Source organism: Nymphaea colorata, chromosome 3 (genome assembly GCF_008831285.2).
Source record: "Nymphaea colorata isolate Beijing-Zhang1983 chromosome 3, ASM883128v2, whole genome shotgun sequence".
NCBI classification, from domain to species: domain Eukaryota; kingdom Viridiplantae; phylum Streptophyta; class Magnoliopsida; order Nymphaeales; family Nymphaeaceae; genus Nymphaea; species Nymphaea colorata.
Genome location: NC_045140.1, coordinates 21,774,051 through 21,796,551, shown reverse-complemented (window position 1 = coordinate 21,796,551; position 22,501 = coordinate 21,774,051). Strand labels below are relative to the sequence as shown.

General features: G+C 38.5%; 3 protein-coding genes across 7 annotated transcripts; 2 read left to right on the top strand and 1 right to left on the bottom strand.

The window, feature by feature from the left end:
• Nucleotides 1-796: 796 nt before the first annotated feature.
• LOC116250616 (mechanosensitive ion channel protein 2, chloroplastic-like) lies at nt 797-9,109 on the top strand. Of its 5 annotated transcripts, none has more exons than XM_050076925.1 (15): nt 797-973; nt 1,041-1,085; nt 1,728-2,027; nt 2,128-2,187; nt 3,029-3,183; nt 3,653-3,776; nt 3,865-3,962; nt 4,065-4,178; nt 4,702-4,762; nt 5,346-5,495; nt 5,616-5,726; nt 6,369-6,536; nt 6,665-6,778; nt 7,796-7,852; nt 7,953-9,109. In XM_050076925.1, the coding sequence occupies exons 3-15, from the start codon at nt 1,947-1,949 to the stop codon at nt 8,739-8,741; spliced, it is 2,082 nt and encodes a 693-aa protein (XP_049932882.1). In that variant the 5' UTR covers nt 797-973; nt 1,041-1,085; nt 1,728-1,946; the 3' UTR covers nt 8,742-9,109. The 5 variants fall into 5 exon arrangements, with proteins under 5 accessions (XP_049932882.1, XP_049932881.1, XP_031480232.1 ...); XM_050076924.1 differs by adding an exon at nt 1,188-1,230 and having other exon boundaries at nt 797-1,085; nt 1,756-2,027; XM_031624372.2 differs by adding an exon at nt 1,188-1,230 and having other exon boundaries at nt 797-1,085.
• A 748-nt stretch (nt 9,110-9,857) lies between these two features.
• LOC116250277 (ethylene-responsive transcription factor 4-like) lies at nt 9,858-10,788 on the top strand. Its single transcript, XM_031623892.2, has one exon. The coding sequence runs from the start codon at nt 10,073-10,075 to the stop codon at nt 10,517-10,519; it is 447 nt and encodes a 148-aa protein (XP_031479752.1). The 5' UTR covers nt 9,858-10,072; the 3' UTR covers nt 10,520-10,788.
• On the bottom strand, nt 10,587-18,313 carry LOC116250276 (O-fucosyltransferase 31-like). Its single transcript, XM_031623889.2, has 10 exons — nt 17,978-18,313; nt 15,865-15,924; nt 15,554-15,632; nt 15,371-15,441; nt 15,138-15,226; nt 14,840-15,043; nt 13,822-14,086; nt 11,592-11,819; nt 11,315-11,512; nt 10,587-10,909 (listed from the first exon to the last, which is right to left on the bottom strand). The coding sequence occupies exons 1-10, from the start codon at nt 18,152-18,154 to the stop codon at nt 10,700-10,702; spliced, it is 1,581 nt and encodes a 526-aa protein (XP_031479749.1). The 5' UTR covers nt 18,155-18,313; the 3' UTR covers nt 10,587-10,699.
• Between the last annotated feature and the right edge of the window lie 4,188 nt (nt 18,314-22,501).

Genomic DNA, 22,501 nt, shown 5'->3' with positions numbered 1-22,501 from the left:
ACGTTTTTTAGTTGTGCCTCAAGGGCTTTAACAGCGTTTTAAAGTCGTAGGCCACTAGGATGTGCACACTATCCTCAAGCCCATGCCACACGAGTCACTCAGTCCACCGTGATCTGAAAACAAAAAAAAACCTGCGATCCCCAGCCATCATTTTTTTATAAAGAAATAAATCATGCAGTATTTTGGGTACGTTAAATTGTTTAAAAACATATTAAATTGTCAAACACATTTATTTTTTCATGATTCTTCTTTTAATGTTGAAGAAAATATGCGCTCAAGTTAACAACTTAAAAATTTGGGGGCGTTTGATGGGCGGGGTAAATACTGAGAAATTGGCACGGATTTACATTGCCCCATCAAACAACAGGAAATGTCCCTAGAAAAATATGGGGATTTCAGTTGAATTTTAGTCTGTGAAAAGGTCGGACCCTAGAAGAGTTGCTCCTTTGCTTTTAAATTATAACTCGGAGACTCTAAGTTAAGAGATTATGTGGGATCCCTCTTTATTTCAAAATTAAGAGATTATGTGAACTTAACATTAACGACAATTTATGACAGTTTTAGTGACGATTTATAATTATTTTAACGATAGTTTTTTAAATTTTAACTATTTAACAACTATCCAGCAGCACTGAATTTATCATTTAGCGGATATGAGAATGGAAACCAACTGAATTAGAGGTATGAAGAAAATTTGACACCTCTCCATAAGCTTTTTAAAAGTAAGCAAGTTCCACGGTTAATGCCAATGTGAAGGGCAAAGGTCAAACCAACCCTTCCTCTTGAGAAAAAAAAAAGAAAAGAAAAGAAAAAAAGACGACGAGAGAAGAGCACTGACCACCTCATTTTTTTCCCCCATTTTTGCAATTACAAGAACAAAAAAGCGAAGTATTTTCGTGGGACACCCAAACTCGACGACGCCAACCACCTCTTGTCCCTCGCTCTCCTTTTTCCCGGTGTCCTTCTTGTCTCGGTAAGTCCCCAAATTCTGGTTCGTTCCGTCTAGGGTAACTGCTCACTGCTGACCGATTGCCGGTCAGGGCGGACATCGAGGAAGGACGGGATTCCTGACACCTTTTTTGCTGGTAAGTAAGGATTTCCCTGTTCTCTACAGTCTTGCTTTTGATTTCTTTTCCCGAAGGATCCAAGTCAAAGTTTAGGGTTTTCCCTTTGTTGTCCATGGCTAGTTAAGTAACCGTGGTTGGTGGAGGCTGTCGGTGAGCTATTCAGGTGAGAGATTGTGGTTTCTCTTCTTTTATAGTTTATTGGCTTCTGAAACACATTCTACGTTTGATTTCCTTTCTGATCATTCTGGTCTCTTCGCGGAGGCGTTCCAATTTATTGGTTCCTTGAAGTGGTGCATTTGAGGTCGGTGGTTATGTTGAGTTATGTACAGTTCTGATCAAATTTTATTGCAGTTTCCGTCTTAATTGTGATTTTTCTCCGTCCGCGCTTGTCGGATTGATTTGAGGTGTGCTTAGACGCTTCATTTTAGTCGAAATTTGGTTGCTTAGAATTTGTCGCACTCTTCATTTTAGTTGCGAAACTAATGGAATCATTAGGGATAATTGAGTTTGTAAAGGCGTGTGTGAATTTTTAGTATTCAATGCTTAAGTATTTATTGATTGAAGTTCATATTTATCTGGTTTTGATCCATAATTTTTGCGTGTTATCTTGGGGTAGACTGATGATTGATGTATATCTGGATGCTTTGAGTCTTTCTGCAGTGGCTTGAGTTGTGAATTTGGGTTGTAGTTGCAGTTGGTGGTTATATTTGACGACTGATTTCAGCTCCAAGAGACGTTGATTTTTACAACTTTGGATTCGCTGGTTGCTTCAAATTTTGTTCGTCTCTTCCAGTGGGCTTGAATATAAAGTCTTCTTCAATTATGATTGAAGAACGTAGGCGATTCTTTAAGTGATTGCTGGTACTTTATGCTTCCTCTATGATGGCTGCTAGTTGCTCTTTACAATTTCCTTATGAATTGGGCATCTGCAAGCACCATAGACAATCTATAAGACTGAAGGTACGTGGCATTTGTTTACCCAATATTATGTCTTTGAGTCTATATCTTCAGTTTCTTTTGTAGTTGGTGGAATCTGACAACGTTACTTGAAATTCTTCAGAGGTTGGTTGGAAATGGGCGGCTATACTCATTGAGTTCTCCTCTTTCTTCACAAGCTTTGGTACAGTACCCCAATCATAAAGCCTAAGCACTTTTTTTGTTGCATGTTGTGCTTGTGGTGAAAAGTTCTTTCTGAAGGGCATTACCTAATCGTCTGCTAATAGAATCTTGATCTGACAAATACTTGCATCATTTGATATGATAATGGAAACTGGAAGAAAAGAGGAGAAGGCTATCTAACTTTAAATTCTATTAAGTATTATGCATGCAAATTTTTTGATTGGCAACTTATGAAGGCTTCCCAAGGAAAAAGGGGAAAATTATTGGGTGGAAGAACAAAATTAGTCCTTACACCTTTGAAAACCTGCCATTTCCTTGCCTTTTGTTCTACATTTTCTTTGTTTACACACAGAGGCACCGTGTTTTCCTTTTGAACCTCTTCTTTTGAAATCCTTGTAGAAAAATCCATTTTATGGAATAGCTAAGGTTGATATTTGATGATCATGATTGCCATGATATATCAATCCCCATGTTAGCATTGTTCGAGTAATCCATGGGCATGCTAGGTAGATAATCAACACATAACTCCAGATGTGCTTCTGATGCTACAATCTTGTTTCTTGATGAACCTATACCCATGTTAATGTTATAAGGAAGAAGGACACCTGTTTGACTTGGGGCAGTTTATATGCTTGAAGCTTTGACCTGGATTTTCTCTTTTTTGTGCTTTTTGAACATATCTTGCTGTCGGAGGCCATCATTAATATTATTCACTTCTTTGGTCTATCTACTTTCTTAGAAATTCATACACTTTATGGACATTTGATGTCTGTGTTTCTTAGTTATGCTGAGTTTGGTCTGTTGTTATGGTGGGTTTTGAAGATGTGTGCATTGTTATGCAGAGGACAGATACTTGGAGTCTACATCTTCTGAACCAGATTCACAGACCCATACATGTGTCTCCTAAGTATGGCATCCTCACCTGCAGATCATTTTTCATGCCAGGTCGGGGTGAGGAGATTCCCATTTATAAAGCTGCTGTTTTGGCTTTGTCTAGGTAACAACCTTTTTGTGCAACACAATTTGTCTTTCTTGCTTTTATTTTTAAGGACCAAAAGAAAGTTGATCTGAATTAACCTGAATAAGTTGACTTTGCTGGGTGTTGCCAGTTGTTTATTATGTTGGATATGAACTAGGTTTAAGATCATAAGATGCCAATGGTTTTGAGTGCTGGGTCACCATTCTTGAAACTATGTGGTCATAATAAGTTAAGAAAGGTTATGCTCTTTGCTCAGAGTTTTTGTGCTCACTTCAAAATATTTTTCGAACTTGATCTGTTGATGCACAAATATTTAAAGGCTTGTTTGAAGTTCTCAAAGCCTGTTAGATGGTCTGCTAGCTTTTATTTGACGGTTAACTTATTACCAAGCTTATAATGGCGTTATCGACATTTAAATGTTGATGTTCTGGGATCTTTTCAAGTAAAATTATTTTTATTTACATGTAATCTTTAAAATGCCGTATAGGTCATGTAATGCTTTGAGTAGAAGTCCCATTCTACTTCAGTTGGCTCCAGCAGTTGGAGTCATTGCTTTTTCTCTGTGGGGCTTGGGACCAGTTGCACGTATTGTTCGTCGCATCTTCTTCCATGTAAGATATTTAATGTGCTTTTTCTTATTTTTTAAGAAAAATGTGCATCCAATGCCATAGGCTCATGTAATATAACAATCACCTGCAGAGGAATGACAATAGTTGGAGAAAAAGTAGGACGAATTATGTTCTTACCTCCTACCTTCAGCCTTTGTTATTGTGGACTGGAGCAACACTTGTCTGTAGGTAAGCCATAGATCTTGCTTTAAAATACATTCCCAAGATAATAGCTCTTTTGGTTACTTTCCCTTTTTCTTACTCAACTTACTATAATGCCATGCTTTGCAGGGTGCTTGACCCAGTAACCCTTCCTACTGAAGCTAGTCAAGCTGTCAAGCAACGCCTTGTGAATTTTGTCCGTTCATTGTCGACAGTGTTAGCATTTGCATATTGCTTCTCAAGGTTTGTATTTATGTGAACAAAATGATAAAAATGAATTTTATGGTTTGTTGGTTCTCTAGTGATGTAAAGCATTCACTTATGCTTGGTGGTTTTAAAAGGTTGAACAGGGAGCAAATAGTTGGTTACTTAGAGATTTTTCACTATGTTTTATGCTTTGTCCTTTGGACTGCATTTCAACAAATATACTCATAAATTTTGTGATTTTTGTTACTGGGAAACTCTAAATACTGAATCCTGCAACGTGGCATATAAGAGAATGTGGTTTGCAACTTCCATCTAGCAGTGATTGTGTTGAATTGTGTTGTTACACGATCGTTCTTGTTGCCTGATTTGCCAACAAGAACCACTAAGGTCTTAGCTAGAAACATGCACATAAATCTCTATGTTTTTTGGGCTTTGTTATCAGTTTGCCAGTTTCTTTACATTTTGGTGATTATTTTTCTTGAGTCTTAACATTATATGCCCAAAAAGATAACTGATACATTGAAGCTGAATTCTCCTGTGTCATTTCCTTTGTGTGCAGCTTGATTCAACAAACACAGAAGTTTTTTATGGAGACAAATGACTTGGATGATGCTCGAAACGTATGCCTTCTTTCTTTTGTAACTAGTTAACTGGAACTATCTGTTCTTTGCTTGTGTCAATTTCCGCTCTATTTCATAGGTTCTTGCTTATATTATAAAAATAATTACAAAGTTAAGATTTATTCAAATTTAGCTGTGTGGCATGCTCCTACCATGAAGGCATGAACTTCTACCTTAATAAACACTGAATGGGAGCAAGCTATTGTATATGATGCCATATGGCAGTGCCTCTTTTTTTGGATAGTTTGGTAGTAACAAATTTCAAAAAATATTAACAATCTATAGATAGATAGCACTATATGTTCATTAAACAAGACGATGAGCCATATGAAATGGATTAAATATATCTTATGTGTCTTGTTGTTTAATCTAAATATTGCAAATTGTAACCAGAACAGAACACAAACCCCATACCTTTGTCCTCTTCCCCCAGTTACCTGATAACATGGTTTTTCTGCAATCAGTTTTTATTTTCCTGGTGGATTCTCTATCTGGACTGGTTGAGCTACATTTAAACCTTGTTGGGCTTTAGCAACTTACATTGACCCTTAGATTGTTGCTTGTGCTGATATCTTCGTTTCAGATGGGGTTCCAATTTGCTGGAAAAGCGGTGTACACTGCAGTTTGGGTTGCAGCAGTTTCCTTATTCATGGAGTTGCTGGGTTTTTCAACACAGAAGTGGTTAACTGCTGGAGGTCTTGGGACAGTGTTGCTTACTCTTGCTGGCAGAGAGGTGTGGCCAATTTTCTTCTTTTCTAGATTGTGTTCCAATTCTGGATCATCTGTTTTTCTTGCATATCAGTAAATCTCCTTAGTAGTGTCTATAAAAAATGTTTTTGTTCTTTACCTTCAGATATTCACAAATTTTCTGTCAAGTGTGATGATTCATGCAACAAGGCCGTTCGTGTTGAATGAATGGATTCAAACTAAGATTGAAGGCTATGAAGTCTCTGGTACAGTTGAGGTTGGTGACTTCAGTTGGAGATTTTGTTCATTTTGCAGGAGTTGTTTTTACCTTCTCCAGCATGTCCATATAACTTTGTATTTATCGTTATGGAAGAAAAGCTGGGAAACAACTTCAGTAGTTTCAGAAATTATCTCGCAGTGCCAATGCTCTAATAGGACACCTATGTTAAATCCAACAAAACCAAACATCAAAAACAAGAAAATTTAATGTTATTTCAATCTGCACGAGAGTACATCAGCAGCAGCAGCATTATTTACGTCATTCTCTTCTTGTGTAAAAGAAAAAATTACAACAGTAGGAAACAAAACCCTAACTAATACTCTAGTAGAGACAGTAAAATACAAAACTACCCTTAGTTAATAAAAGACTGACCTTACTTACAAGGGGTAAAACTGTAAACTAAGTTGAAACATATTACAATAAGAAGGACATAAATAATTTTTGACTAAGATGAGCAGAGTTAGACCTATTAACTTTAACAACCTAGACCCTTATTTCTGCAAACAAGTTCTTTAGGTGTCATTACCAGATATGGAAAGTGCTTTTTGTGAAGTTCTAGGTTCCATCTCCATGAAAGGTATCCATTAGTTACATGTGATATTTTTACATCTTCGCTACTGATTCCTCCTTGTGTTTCAGCATGTAGGTTGGTGGTCACCAACTATTATAAGGGGTGATGATCGGGAGGCAGTGCACATTCCAAACCATAAGTTCACTGTAAATGTTGTGAGAAATCTCAGCCAGAAAACTCACTGGAGGATCAAGACTCACCTTGCAATCAGCCATTTGGATGTGAACAAGATTAATGTAAGTCAGCATTGTTACGCAGAATTGTTCTTGGCATAATGTTACTGTAAGGGTAATACACATTTGTGTTCACTCCTATATCGATTATTGTTCAATTGATTAAGCAGCACATTTTCTTTGGTTCTCAGAATATTGTTGCAGACATGCGAAAGGTTTTGGCAAAGAATCCTCAGGTGGAGCAGCAACGATTGCACAGAAGGGTATTCCTAGAGAATATTGATCCAGAAAATCAGGCTCTTTTGGTATGATTCATATTGCATATGAACATCATTTGGCTGGTGACAACTTGTCTAATGAAAAGAATTGAAGTGATAGTGACAACAAACAACTTACAATATTTGAATATTCAGTATGTGCACACCTAGGCGATGCCTAGGCAAGTCATCTCCCAAGTTCAAGTGCTAATGCAATGCAAGGCGGTGGTGTGCCTATTATTGTCATATGACTATACATTATATAATATTGACTGTTATGGATTGTCGCTATATGATTATATCACTATTAGTCATATTATATAACTTAATATATGATAGTTGTTTTCCATACAGTCATAAACAGTCAGTTGTTACCCTGGGCGACCATGATAACGTAGTATTCAGTATAGTTTTATATTCCAGTGATTTTATCTTGATATTTAGCTGGTGAAAAGGTTAACTCTGCTTAGAATACTGGTCCTTTGAATGCGATGGAAAGTGGGAATGTTTGCCACCTTTACAAATTCATGCAACAAACTCGACAATGGTCTGCTTCTATTTGTATATCTGATTTATGCTATAAAATTTTGCTTTTACTTTTTATTAGTTTCAAGAAATGGCATTCATCTAGCCCACAAGTTAAGATTGTGATCTAGGATTCTAGGCATTGATTTCTTGGTTATCTTGCCAATGGCCTGTCACTGCTTGAAGGAACTTGTGTCCTTTAATGTCGCCTGGTATCTCCTAAATTCTCCAATATCAACTGCAGATTACATTACAAGTCACCACTGAATATTTTCTTCTTAGAGGTTGTATTTTAATTGAATCACTTGCTTGTGTCATCAATGGTAATTTTTTTTCCTTTTTTTCATCTGCAAGCCATGTTCTGCCACCTATTCAATGTTAACAATGAACACTAAGTTTGGTCTATTTATCATCTCTTCTGATTTTGGTTTGTCCTATGTCTACCATATGTGTGTTATGTTAACAATCAAACATACTCTATAATAAGAACATAGAAAAATCTTGTAACGTGGATGCTAATGTACTTCCGTTTTCCTTTAGATTCTCGTGTCTTGCTTTGTGAAGACATCACATTTTGAGGAATACCTGTGTGTCAAGGTAAGATATCCGACTCAAGTAAGCCATGAGTGAAATTTCATTCATTTTCTTTTATATTCTTGTCGAACAACTTTTTGAGGTTATCATGATGCAAAAACAGGAAGCCATACTTCTTGATCTCCTCAGAGTTATAAGCCATCATCGCGCAAGGCTTGCTACTCCCATCCGGACTGTTCAGAAAATATATGGTGATGCCGACATTGAGAATATCCCATTTGCTGAGACCATCATCTCCAGGGCTGGTGTAAATAATAGTCGTCCATTCCTACTAATTGAGCCAAGTTCTAGGAGTAATGCCGATGACAGAGCAAAAGCACGTTCCACTCGCACAAGTGAAGAGAATGATGTAAAGTCGCAGAACCCTGAGGCCAAGAGTGCATCATCTGAAGGTGGGGCACAGGGTGGCTCTGAAAACAAGCAGGGTAACAAGAAGGCAAGGGACCAGGGTAAAGTTGATGCAACTCCTGGAACAAATATTCCATCCACATCAACAGCTTCACAGTCAGTTAAAGCAGGCACTGGGGCCCCAGATTCAACGGCACTGAATCCAAAAGATAGTACACAAGTTGCTGAGAAGACTGTATCGACAGTGTCTGATAACAGTGGCGACAAGATGGATGGTTCCACCACATCAGTTTCACATGCCAAACTTGAAGGTGAGAAGGGAGCAGCTTCTCCTCCAACAGCAAGGTCTGCCTTGCAGGATAACATTGTACTTGGTGTTGCTCTTGATGGATCCAAAAGGACATTGCCAATTGAAGACGAGATCAAGGAGAATGAGTTAGCAGCTCTTCGCAACGGAAATAATTCTCCTGCTGGAAAAGATGGGCAGTTTCCAGCAGTTCCAGGTGCTGCTGCATCTGGTGATCCGAGAGAGCAAGACCGGTGATGGGGGTTCTGGGTGTTCTTCTGTCTAATATTTGTTCATCTCTCAAGCAGTAGGCCGTATTTTTTTGGGCTCGCTGGCTGGTTGTCTATAATATACAGAAAAGGAAAAAGAGCTGTTGATGATCACCTTGATCCGCAGCAATTGTTATTCTTGAAAGGACAGTTGCTGAAGAAAGGATGTCATTTACAAGCTCCATATATTCTCATCTGCTTTGGTTTTCTTTAGTGACTCATTCCCTTGGCTTAGCCAATAGGCGATAAGCATGTCCCCTCTGACACGACATGCTTTAAGCAAATTTAAGTCCTTCAGAAGCCGTGTAAACATGATTTACCGATGAATCGTTCTTGTTTAAAACTTTTTATCTTTTATATTTTTCTTCGGTCCAAAAAGGATTATGGGTTCCAAGAGACTGTACGCTTATGGTGCTTTAGGCCTAACTTCTTCTTTCAACTGTATTGATCAATGCCCTTAAAACTGTTACTAGTACCCGTCGCCCACGTTCAGTGATGCCACTGAATGCTATCGCACGGGAAGCTCGCACTGCACATTGCCGTTGCATGTTTATGGATCAAAGTAATTGGGATACTTGCCGACTCCTCAATCGTCAGAACTCCTCATAGAGTCCGCCGAAAGCCCGACGGAACTCCTATCTTTGTATTACTATATATGTGGGAAATGCCCAAGCTCGTTCCTAATGACAGTTATGAAGAATGGAGGTTAAAAGCATTTCACCTTCAGATTGGATGAAGGTAGTGGCGTGGCATCTCATTTATAAAGAATCTGGTAACTTGCATCACAGGGTTAATTTGGTTTTCTTTCTTGCAGAACAACACAAATGAACCAAGCTATATAGATACGTACTGGTTTCTGAAAGGACACCATTATTGTTTTCCAAGTTTTTCTCCTGGCATTTTTAAAAGGACGGAATTTCCCTTCCATGAATTTCCAACAGTGAACACGGGTCCGTTCCCAGGCCGAGCAAGACGAGTAATTGCCCCTTGGTTGAGACTGCTCTCTTGAAATTAAATGAAATTATTATAAACATTTTACTGGACTAAGATATGATCCATTTACCTCTCTGACGTCAGATGGATCGATTCATCTCAAAATTAAACGATTCCCGAGAACTGAAAAGTCAGTTTTCAGTATTTAATCCCCATCGCGTGTCACCAAACCTTACTAGAATGAGACGTTCACATCTTTCGCCATTTTATAACTGACCATATGGAAAGTAATGAACCATCCAGAACGTTACTTCCCACATTGCTTTATCTGTGCAGCAAAGAGCAACAGTGGCTACTCATTTTTGCTCGTTCTGTTTCTACAGTACAATGGAAACCAAAACATCACAGAGAAATAGCACCGGCTACAGAGGAGTGAGGAGACGGCCATGGGGAAGGTTCTCGGCTGAAATAAGAGACTGTGCCAGCAAGAGGAGGCACTGGCTCGGTACATTTGATACAGCTGAAGAAGCTGCGAAAGCTTATGATTCTGCTGCCAGGAGGCTGAAGGGACCAAAAGCCAAGACCAATTTTCCCGCAGAAAGCGAACTCCCAGTAAATAGTTCCCCACAGGATCTCCCTGAACAAGAACAAGCCTTCGACATTGATGAATTCGTCTTGGAGTTGATCACCTCGGTTGGGAACAACCAACATGGTTTTGTCATTGAGAACTTCAGGGCATGGGCTAGACATCATGTGTTCGGTGACCATTCAAACGCGAGCACCAGAGATATCCCTGTCTGTATTGGGACAGATACATTTCTATGTCAATTATGAACAGTGGTAGTCATGCATGATCGTTTTGTGTGTGTTTCATAGAGAGAGAGAGAGAGAGAGAGAGAGAGAGAGAGAATTAACGTATATGATTTACAACACAAGCTACTATATGATGTTTATTAGGTGCAAGAAGTAACAACAGAAGCATGATTCTCTGGTCCATAGGAATCCAACTATGAATTACGAACTGCACATACAATCTGGAATAGGGTACGTATATATTGATTGATTTGGCTTCCGCAACCTGATCTCCCCTTGTCTGTTTTTGTGCCCATCGACGACAGCCTTCTGGAAGTCAATCCATTCCATGCTCTTGTTCAGAAACAGTTGCCCCAACAGCACCATATTCGGTCTAATGGTCTTCAAATTTGCATAAGAACGATGTCCCACCTTGTAAAGAAAATAAGCAAGCTCATGTTATTGACATAGATCAAGCACCTGCCTTTCATATTCTATGAAATCGACTTTCCTTCTGTTGATTGTTCTTGCTTTTGCCCAGCTTCATATCATCCCTTCATCATAATTTCATCAAGTTTCTACCCTGGCTCTGATCATCTTTAAGTGTCAACTGTCAAGTTTTACCCTTTTCCCAACATTATTGGTGGGAAACCTCGGGACACTAACAATTATAAATGCTGTGCTATACCAGAGCATGGTGGTCCTTACTCAAGGATGATCAAAGCTCACAAACAGGCACAAAGACACAAAGACCGACCAAGAAGGCAGACTTATAAAACAAGTGCTTGTGAATCCTAAACAAATTCCACAACAAAACGAAGATAAAGATGTACTTACCAGTGCATTATGCATATTTCCTGGAGATGCTGAAATGAATATATCACTCTGCATGCTCACATAATAATCAACTGCAGCTAGTAAAGAAGCTTTCCCTTCGACCTTTGATAGCTCCTCTTCTGATGCCAAGCTCTTTTTATCGTCCATCCAAGGGAAAAGCTTGCGCAGTGTTGAGATTCTTGCTTCCCCACCATACACCTGTCAAAAGATTCTCAGAGTTGTCCTTCAAAGCAAATGGAATTATGGAACGATAACATGAGAAAGAAATGGGCCAGACCTTGTAAGAAGCAAGATAAAGGCGTGTACTGTTGTCGAAGCCTAAAGCTGCAAGCAGCAATCCTATCTCTTCTGGTGTCAAAGGGCAGCGTCCTTTGCTCCTCAGTTCCTCATCTGTAAATTGGGAGTTCAAGACTCTTCCTTGCCAAATCACTTGACGATATTTTGCAAGTGCCAGTTTCTCAGCTTTCCCACCTCCAAAATCACAAGCAGAATGAGCAGCCATGTCCTGTGAAAATAATCAAGAGGTAAACAACAATTATTCGGCTGTAGATCAACCATGATGAAACTAATGAGTCTATCCCTGCACTTAAAGACAGTTGCTGAGAATTTGCATAGTATATTTACGTTTGGAAGCACTCTACAGAGAACAGAATAACACAAAAAAGGTCAGCAATACAGATAACAGAAATAAAGCTTCGAAAATAAAGTGACGTCTCTGCATTTTGCTATAAAACATAGCATCTAACTTGCTAAAAACACTGGTATTGCTAGCTATAAACGACAACAGAGAAACAGACTTACGGGAAGTTTTCAATTTTTTGTAAGAAGCTTCAGGTAGTGAAATCGAGGTTGAAATACATTTCATGGAGAGAGAGAGAGAGAGATTCCAAAGCACTGGTATTGCACACAAGATGCTTGTGAATATAAAAAGTTGGCTGAAAGTCACTAACGGCTGAGCTTACAAGGAACAAAAGTGATGGAGAACAAAGTATTTCCATTGCAGCTTTTGACAACCTAGGAAATCTAGACGAGGAATCAAATGTCAGAATTTGTTCCAATAAAGCTCGGGCTAAGAAATAACTGGTTAGCAAATATTCGGTAGGCAAACGTTTTTTGGCATGGAAATAAGTACACACTTCCTATTTCCTTCCTTATGTACATGTCTAAAGGAATTCAAACTTGAAAGCCAAAATTTACAATTCAAAGTCTAGACGCAGCCAAATCCTTTTAAAAAGTGTGCATATAATTAGAAGATATATCATGGTTAAACTTGGAGAATCTAGTATCCCTCTGTATGCTCAGGAAGGACATAAATGGATTTTGGCGTCATTTGGATCTGTTTATGTTCATATTTCATAGAAAATTTCTTCCTTTGCCATCTTTGGAAAAACTATTTTTGAAGATGTATTCTTCCAGCAACTTTTTCTTGCTGATCAATACAGTGAGAATATTAACCAGTGCAGTTTCAGACTGTGGAAATATAATGATAGACATCCAAATATCTCGCTAGCTTCAGAGGAAGGGAAGAAAAACCCAGTCTTCAAGGTGCAGAGAAGATGGTACACATAGACATCTTCAAGATGACTTCTTGGATGAACAAAACACATAAGGGAGAATATATGTATAGTGTCAGTGCAGAGAAAATTAATGTGCATAACATAATAATTTGGGCATACAAGCACTTGAAACCTAATATGATATGTTCTGAAGGAGCTGGCCAAAAAGTATTAGAAATAATGGTCAAAATAAACTATATACTATATGTTTAACTAGGAAAAGACTAATTTTAGAAAATATCATGACAGCTTTAATTACATTTTGCCTGTCGAAGAGCAAGAGATACCTCTCCTCTAAGTTGCAGAATGCTCCTAATTCCAGCAAAGATTCAGCAGCAATTCCTTTTTCATACATAAGAACTGCATTTCATCTGCTTGCAGTAATTAGGATACTCACAGTGACCATCAACCACATTTAAGGGTGACCTAAGATCAGTCATGCCAGCAGTGAAATAAATGGACACAGATGGCTGCTATTTGGAAGTTTTCTTTGGTTGAGATCAGAGGAAGTTAGCTGATAGTTTGTGTGGATTAACCTTGTTTCAAGTTGATTTACAGACACGTATTACTAATTTGAACGTAATGTCCTCACAAAAAGATTCTTCAAGTCTCTGCCCACTCAAGCACAAGGAATATGAGACTCAGTTGGCTTTTCTCCTTGTTCTTATTTTAGATGATCCTTCATGCTAAAGTTGGAGTACACACTATATACTAGAAGCTAACGTGTAACATTAACCATATGCCAACAGAGATATTAGGCAAAGTTTCCACACTCTGTTCATGAATGTGATTGAGAGGACGCCTTGTTACTTGGTTCATTGGAGTTTGGACCTACATTTCTCCCTAGTCCTCTCAGGTAAGAACCTTAAGTTCAGCAGCACAAAAATCTTCCTAAACCAAAAAAAAGGCATAGATTCAAGCTCTGTAAACTGCATAGGAAAAAGAGAATACCTTGTCAAAGCGAAGGTGTAGAACAACAAATTTTCCAGAACCCTCATCCAACACTTTTTCAGTGGTCTCTCTAATGTACTTGCCCTCTTCATCTTTGCGAGCTTGATACTTAAGACGTTGAACGAGGGTATCACCCAAAGCTTTGATATGAGGGACAAAAGTCAAAGCTTGAAAGTTAACCTTACACCGTAACCGCTGGATGTGAACGGGCATGTTATCAAAAGCCAGCCGATGGGAGAAAGGAGAAATAGCAGCAATACCATGACTGAGACAACAAAAGTTGATAAAAAGGAATATCAGACATCTAGCAAGTTTTCATGAAATAAAGATGCCATCAAACAGGCATGGGCATCAAATAAGGAATTTAACGTCTATATGCACCAGTATAGTGCCACAGCCTCAATACAGAAAGCATGTTTATCAGTGAGCAGAAAAGACGGTATCATCAGAGGTTGCAATTCAATCACAAAATTAAAAAAATTAGATAAAAGCAGTAAAGATAAAAACAGAACACAATAGTGTCCAATTGCAAATGATCCTTTCTCTTTACATATGTCAAAAACTTCTATCAGAGTAAAGGACCATCAGCCATATGATTTGACATGTCATTAGTGTGTTTGTCCATGCTCACTTCAAGTAAAGAAAAGAGGAATGAGCATAGAAATTGACCTAGACAATGTGTGCACAACATCATCCTAAACAAGAAGATGAATACATGAACAAATTGACGCCTGCACGTGCATGTACACTTATACATACTCATACATAATTATCTTTTTTCTGAATAAGTTCATATCTGCACATACAGAACTACTGGTTTATTGTACATCAATATTACAAGCAGTTTCATGGCCTACGGTAATTGCGTGTTCTTAGTGGCATAAACGTTCCAAGTGAATGACGTGAACTGATTCTCTTTTAGATATTTAAACTGATAAAAAAGAATGATAACACAAGATTGTGAACCAATATTTTTTATTTTGAAGAAAAAACAAAGCAGCTGAACTTGTAAACTGACCTCTGCAATATGGGTAAGACATTGTCCAGATACCAATTTGCTGATGCATGAAGAGGCGCTGACTTAACCCTTGTATCTCGAATTCCTGTAGCATAATATTCTCTTGTGCTCCACGAAAATTCATCAGGTAATTCTCTTACTATTTTAATGTCATCCTTGAGAGCATCAATGAAGTGATCCACATCAAATATGTCACCAAATGAGCTGCAAAAAATTACAGCAGGTTTGTGCTTAGGTACAAAATGCATGCACTATAATGGCAAGATGCAGAAATATTAACAGGATAAAGAATGATTACCTTGAGTCTTTCCAAACAGGATTAACTTCAAGATAAGGGATGACGAGGGTTGCATTCAAGATCTTGGCCACAGCAACTGCATCACATATCTAGCAGGTAGGAGAATGAAAAAGATATAAGTACAAAGTTCAAAGCGTCATAACAATATCAAAGTTCAGAACTACTGAATACAGATATGGCCATGTAACAACTATCCATTTTAATTCCTAACAACATAAAAGCAAATAACTTACCCCCATTCTCTGTTGGTTTAGTCCTCCATCGAGAAAAATCTGGATAAACCCTTGTGATTGTGTGTCTAATGCTATACGAAATAAGATGAACATATGTAAGATGTCGCATGAGCTCAAGCATCTAACCAAGATTTTCCAAGAAACAGATTATTGTCATCAAATGAATCATACTACAGATCATACATCGAGTGGCTTGAGGTTCATCACAACGTCTCCATCCATTGTCAGGCATGGGAGACCAGAGGTCAGGGTCCCCATTCACCTGCATAGCATGAGAAGCAACATAGAAGCATAAATCAGCTCAAATTAAACAATGTTAGATATCCAAGGACAAATGATTCAGCTATGGAAGAAACAAAAAAACCACGCCAGAGATCCTGTAAAACTTTCGTATTGAAAAAATGATGCACTTAAATATGCTAAGCTCCAGAAAGTTCTCAAACATAATTATACTTCCATGAATTCAAAAGAGAAGAAAAAGATCACCCACTTACTGGACGGTTTAAAGCTCCCCTTATTAAAGGCAAATGCCTTGGCTTAGGCGCTTTCCATTCCTGTGAATGTCACCCATATCAGATAAGCACTACATTGACAAATTGTTGCTATAAAAATTGTATAGAAACAGAACAAACAACTTCATCAAATCTGATCAAGACTGTCCACAAAAAAAAATGCACATTTGTTAAAGAGGAGGAGTTAACTATAGGCTGATGTGACTAACAAGTTACATGATATAGCAAAATTCATCAACATTTTTAACTCAACTTTTTATAGATTCATGGAGCAACCATTCCTGCCTTCTTGGTAGCAAAATCATGGACTCCCAAATTAACATGAGATCTTTCATCAATATATTGGAAATCATCTAAGCCACGTGTTTTCTGATACTTGCACCATCCAATGGCGGAAATCAACAGTAAAATTGTGCTTAAATGCATCATCAGCAAATGGGACAGTATGTATGTGCAGATGAAACTACCAATTTCCCAGAATTAACAAACAATAGCAGTTGCACATGTTCCAAGGTACCTATGATGAAAATAGACAAAATACTGCAGCTCATATATCAAAGAATGCTTTGTGGTGAAACTTTCTCATTCTAGGCAACCACCTCTTTTTGTTTGAACCACTACTTCCTAAAGCAACAAACTCATTTACCAACAAGGAGTCAATCTATGTCTGTAATAAATTTGCTTCATAACATTTCACTCAGTTGTAATAGCATCAATAAGTTAAGCTAAAAATGGAGCATAGATGCATCCTACACCCAGCAGCATTCCATTGTATCAATTGCATTTAATTAAAAACCGAATAGTGAATTTTTCACATTGAGTAGACATGTTAGTGACATGAACCATCACCAAAGTATAACATTCACATGCTCCACTATCTCTCCAAGGAGCCAATGCAATTTGAGGTATGCATGGTTTAAGTGACATATTTATTCATGAATGGACGAACTTGGCTCATTTTAGGCACCCTCCTCTTCTTGTTTGAAGTTTGAACCACTACTTCATAAACCTGCAACCTCATTTACCAACAAGGTGCTAATACATGTTTGTAGTCATTTGACTTCATATCCTTCTGCTCTGTTGAATAACATGAATAAGTTAAGCTAATATGAAAGCACACATGCAATCCTCGTCCACGAGGAGTTGCATACCATACAAAAGTTGGAAGGAACTTTTGTTATAAACAATCATTGCTTCATGATTACCAAACCAAGGTTATAACCATCCAATCTTGTTACTCTGATACTTGATTGCTTGTCAAATGTTGATGGCTATTGACCTTTAGCACATCTATCAATCAACAGAGCGCAAATTTTGGTATCCCACCAATAGATGCAGTTAATCAAAGTTAAGCCAAGATTAGAGCATAGACAAATTCTACACCTAACAGTATTTCCATTGTATCAATTGCATTTAACCAAGAACCGAACAGTGAATTTTTCACAAGACACATCAATAACTAACACCACGAGCATGTTTGAAGCAAAAGCCTCTCTCTCTCTCTCTCTCTCTCTCTCTCTCTCATTTTTTGGTTAATATGCAACGGTTAGGCAGTCACCTACAAGTTTGTGCCATTCAAACTCGAAGGTCATTAAGTCCAACCCTTAACCCAACGGACGAAGTTCCTGTTGCAAAAATTGGGAAAGAGCAGACGGTGAAAGGGAAATGTGAAGGGTCTCAAGGTGAAGACCATGGATAAAGTTTCAACCCTGTGATTCTGCTGCCTGAGCTCTTCCATAGTGTTGTCGTCCTAAGATTCGGTGGTCAGGGCTCACTCTTGCATCAAAAAAGGGCACCAAGGGCATATTCAAAACAGAAAACTCAATGATCCCAAACAAAGAAAATGTTAATGGCGTGTCACCCAAGATACGCCACTAGCAGATGAACACCAAGAAGCACGTCCCAAGCAAACAACAGAACACGCGCAAGAAAACATGTAATACATAACATGCAGAAGACAGCATTCTTTACAAGTAACAAAGGGAAACGCTACAGGAACAAACGAGGAGGACGAACCGTTTTAAGTGTCCTCACCTTCCCCAAAAAAGACAAAAGAAAGAAGCAGCGATCGAACAACAGAGGAGAATATGCTTACTGAGAAGACCGAAGGCAATGCGTGACCAAGTGGAGAGAAGAGTTGTGGCCAGAAAACAGGAAGCAACACCACAAGAAGACCAGCAAAGGCACCACCTTGGCTCTGATACCTCCCACGAGACATCTTGATGACCTCTCCCAAGTCTTTCACTCGTCTATACCTCACCGAAGAGCTCATGGACTACCCATTACTCCCATTGAGGTTTGGGGAGATGAGCTGTGGCCAAACCTGCACCAAGACAAGGGAAGGATAGCTGGCTCACTGTCTGGAATTTTATGGGGAGGGGGCCCCTCAGAACAGCCGATCAGAGAAAGAAGAAATTGATGTTTACAATTATTGGGGTGGAGACTGCAGAACGAGAGCGAGAGAGAGAGAGAGAGTAAAGGCAGGAGAAAAGAAATGCAGGTGGTGGGCACTAATTAACACCCACCGACAGATCCAACTATCCACTTGTGACGGTAATAAATTAAAAGATTATGGCTCGGTGAAATCCTTACCTGTGAGATAACCAGGTCCTGCAGGCATTTACCCTATTAAGCAAAATTTTTACAAGGCACCGCTTTAGCCAAGGATCTTGATTCCCAACTTCCACTTTTGGGTTGGTTTATACGTTCTTGTATAAAAAAGATTTTGGGATAGAATGATGACAAAAAGGCATTTCTGATTTCGGGATCCCGTAGCATTCAACGCAAGCCAACGGTCGGATTGTGGGGACTGGTAAGCCCTGATACTTTATTTCCTTTGTCTTGTTCAAACAAAATGCTCACAAGATGTCGTTGTTTTCTGATCTGTCTACTGCATTATTGAGAAATACCGTCTACCATCAACAAGTAGCAAGCACAGACCTTCGTTTGATCGACGTATATTTCGCTCTTCGAGTGCGAGAAATTCAACTCGTATTATTGAAGCTGTTTCGTGCGGCATATGGATACCTGGTTACTGGTTCTGTGGTTCCTCTAGTTTTCGGTGCTTTTATTATCGCTTTCTGATCTATTATTGAGGTCGTTCCCACAAATTGAAGAATCTTGGTAACTGGTTGCTCTCAAACAATAATTGCTCTATTTTCGCATGGCAGACCAAAAATATCTAGCAATTCTTCTTAGATTGGTTTGACTGCTACTGTTCCTGCCTACCCAAAATCATACTCATCGTCTAACCGACGGAGCCCCGGCCAGTTTTGAGTTAAACAAAGTCAATCAAAGTCTTCTTAGATTATTGCAAGCGGGGTAGAAATATAATGTTTACCCGTAAATGGAAAGGACGTGGGAAAAGTTAAAGGAGCGCAACCATTTAAAAAGACTTACAATAAATAAACTAAATATTTGAAGTAAAGCGAGGACAGAAAAAATGATAAAAAAGTAGGTGTTCACATTTATTCACTTCACATGCTTGGAAAACTCAATTTCTAATTTCATTTTTTTTTTCCGTAACTTCCTTTAACCTGTAGGCCAACCTTCTCAACTGGGTTTACGTACCAGTTCTTTTGGGTAAAATTAGTATTTTTTTAAGATGAGTGGTTCATTCCATGGTCCAAGGATACTCCTCCTTCTTGAGCTTATTAGCTTGATCATTGATAGAATGGCTCTGAAACCTATTGACGTACTGAATGACAGGGACCATGAAATTGAAACAATAACCCTTCAAAATAGGCTGCCTAGCCACCCATATCGCTACAGCCTTGTGGTAAAATTACTTGAATTTGCCAAGTAGCAACGGCATATGCTGTGTCCCTTAATCGTAAACACAATCATAGATAACTGAACCAGGGCTTTGCACATCGAGCGCTTTATCGCAGCTAAAGCAAAACTTTTCCTGCGCGACTTTCACTTTGTTAAGATATCATTCTTTATTACAAAAGGAAGATAGAAACATTCGCCAAGGTAGAAAAAAGCTCGCATAATCACAGTCATAGTCGAACAACTGTCGAGGTGCTGTACCGCCACATGAAAAGTGACAAAAATCACAAACTTTCAAAATTTTTTCTGCTTATTCATAAGAACCCAAGTTGCCCTTTATATTGAAGACAAGGACAGGGATAGAATGCCATTCATTTCTTCCAGCTATATTTTTAAAAGGAAAAAAAAAACAGAGAAAGAACTCTTTACTGCATGGGGTACAAGTGGGCATGAATGTTCAAGAAATGGGTCGCTCTATTTTTAAGTAAATGGTGCGGAAGGTGACGTGAAGAGGAGAGGTGATTAGGTGACCGTTGTAAAATCTAAGGCCATTGAAGCAAGCAGAGATGCTGACGTTGGGGCACCTGTAAACCCTTTTTGGCAGAAGAAAACTGGAGACGTCTCGTGGTCTTTCTGCTTTCACGTGATATTCCTCTCACATGATTTTTGTAGTCTTATTTCCTTTTTCTTCGTGGAAGAGGACGGACGAGAAACGGCCGGCGAGAAAAGAGAAGTATATGAAAAAGAAGTCACGCACACCGACCATCAAAGCCCTCCGGCACTGCTCCACCGTAGGAATCACATGTCACACAATATGATGAATTTAAGACCTCGCTCTCTCTGGTAGTCAATTGTTACTTCTTACTCTTGATCATCAACTGCATGTTTTAATTTTTTGTTTTGACAGTGAGAGTTACTCGTCTTGAAACCCACAAATTGTTTTGCAGCTGGGTAAGCGGATTGGCTTAAAATCTTTTTAAGTTGAGAAGTTCAAAACGGTCTTTGCTTCTAACGTTTCTTATCATACAAGTGGAAGCAATGAAAAAGCTTCTTCTAGACGAACAAAACAGCGCATAGTAAAACTGGTAATATCCAGACATTCCAAAACTTCTTCGTTTTCTCCATCGCCAATTTTTCTTAAGAAAAAAAAAGAAAGAAAAATATATATATGTATGGGTGCTGAGGGTGTGAGGCATCCGGAGATGAACAAATGGCTATTCTAGTCATTTAGTACTATTGATTTGCATTGTTTCTCATTCTTGTTATCATAACCAGCCGCCGAGATAGACGGCTGCCCACACCAGACCATTAAAAATTTTATTGGAAGACTTAAAATTAAAATGTAACAACTCATCCAAAAATTACATGAAGTGCCTATATTAGACCTGCCTTGGTGACTAAGTGTTCCTCAGCTAGAAAATCTTGAATCTGCCACTAATGGTAACACAAACCAAGATCATTCATGATGGTTCTAGCATTTAGGTCTGTTTTCTATTCGTTTCTTCTCTCTTTTTTTCAAGCAACTGACTAAAAAAAAATATTAACGAATATCAGGAATATTATATATGTGTGTGTGTGTGTGTGTGAACATTCATTCCAAATGAAGCGTTGTCCATTCCAAAAAGAAAGAGAATTTAAGCAAATGGTGTCAGTAAACCGAATGACAACGAAATTTCATTCTCATTCAAGTTGGCGGAGGTGGAGAGGTCCACCACACACCTAACTAGGTGGGTCAACTTTGAAGCAGCCGAAGCAATGGACATTATAAACTCAACACATGAGAAGTGGGGCCTTTGACTGTAAGTTCACAAGGTAGACGTACTGCAAGGCATGGTAACCCCCAAAAGCCCGTCGGTGGAGAATGGTACAAACTCCATGCCTCCTTAGAAATCAAGTCTTGGCATCAGGGGGCCTCATCATCCATGATCATAAATGCACTCAGTTCTTATATGTATCTGCAAATAGCACATATATGAACGACTACAACCGAGGTTAGGACTTCAAAAGACCAAAGTCTCTGGGACTTGGGTAGAGAGTGAGATATCCGATAACTAAGCGTCATGCACCTATTTTTTGCAGTATAAAAAGAGTAGTATCTACAGGAATAAAACAAACAAGTGATGTTTCACCACTCTGTCGGTCTAACCAGCTATGTTACGCCCCTCAATATGCTTAGGTTAAGACTTAAAAGCATTGTTGATACATTGTTTTTTTTCATTTAAAAATCAAATTTTGATAATTTAATTTACTAATTTAAAAAAATGGCAATACAGGCCCCCTCATACGCACATATATACGCAACAGTGCATATTTGTCGATATACAGTGTCGGTTGTTGCTCATGAATGCTAAAGTTGATCAGATTTAGTCCAAACTCCAATTTCAGTTTGAATCCAAATAGACAGATTCAATGACAAATTGGATATAGAGTGACAAATGAATTCAAATTTGGCATAAGAATTTCTTTCTGGTTCTGTAGATATCCAGTTTCGATGGATGATCGAATTGGATCAAGCGAATGTAATTTTCTATTTTTAATATCCAAATCCAAATTTCGCTTTGAATCCATCCAAGCAATATTGGATTTAGTTAAACCTGGTAATAGCTGCATTTCAACCGAATCAGGTTTATTTGCATTCTTATTAACCCTTTTCGCTCCCTCATTCCTTATTTAGCCAGAAAAAGGAAAAAGGGGAAAAAGTGGTACGGACCACGCAGTGAAATTTGTTCAATTAAAAAATGGTTGTCATTTGCCATAGCCCCAGATCTCATTCAATCCAAGGAAAATTTTTCCCTCTACCAAAAGAGTGATCTTTACCAGAAATTTGAAAAGAATGTTTTCAATCATA

Excerpts from the sequence above, each read along its gene's own strand:
- LOC116250616 (XM_050076925.1), top strand. The coding sequence starts at position 1,947 with ATGATGGCTGCTAGTTGCTCTTTACAATTTCCTTATGAATTGGGCATC. Across the intron at positions 5,496-5,615 it reads TTACTCTTGCTGGCAGAGAG|ATATTCACAAATTTTCTGTC; the intron begins GTGTGGCCAATT and ends CTTTACCTTCAG. Across the intron at positions 6,779-7,795 it reads CAGAAAATCAGGCTCTTTTG|ATTCTCGTGTCTTGCTTTGT; the intron begins GTATGATTCATA and ends GTTTTCCTTTAG.
- LOC116250277 (XM_031623892.2), top strand. The coding sequence starts at position 10,073 with ATGGAAACCAAAACATCACAGAGAAATAGCACCGGCTACAGAGGAGTG.
- LOC116250276 (XM_031623889.2), bottom strand. The coding sequence starts at position 18,154 with ATGAGCTCTTCGGTGAGGTATAGACGAGTGAAAGACTTGGGAGAGGTC. Across the intron at positions 15,925-17,977 it reads CATTGCCTTCGGTCTTCTCA|GAATGGAAAGCGCCTAAGCC; the intron begins GTAAGCATATTC and ends TGACATTCACAG. Across the intron at positions 11,820-13,821 it reads TACACCTTCGCTTTGACAAG|GACATGGCTGCTCATTCTGC; the intron begins GTATTCTCTTTT and ends TTATTTTCACAG.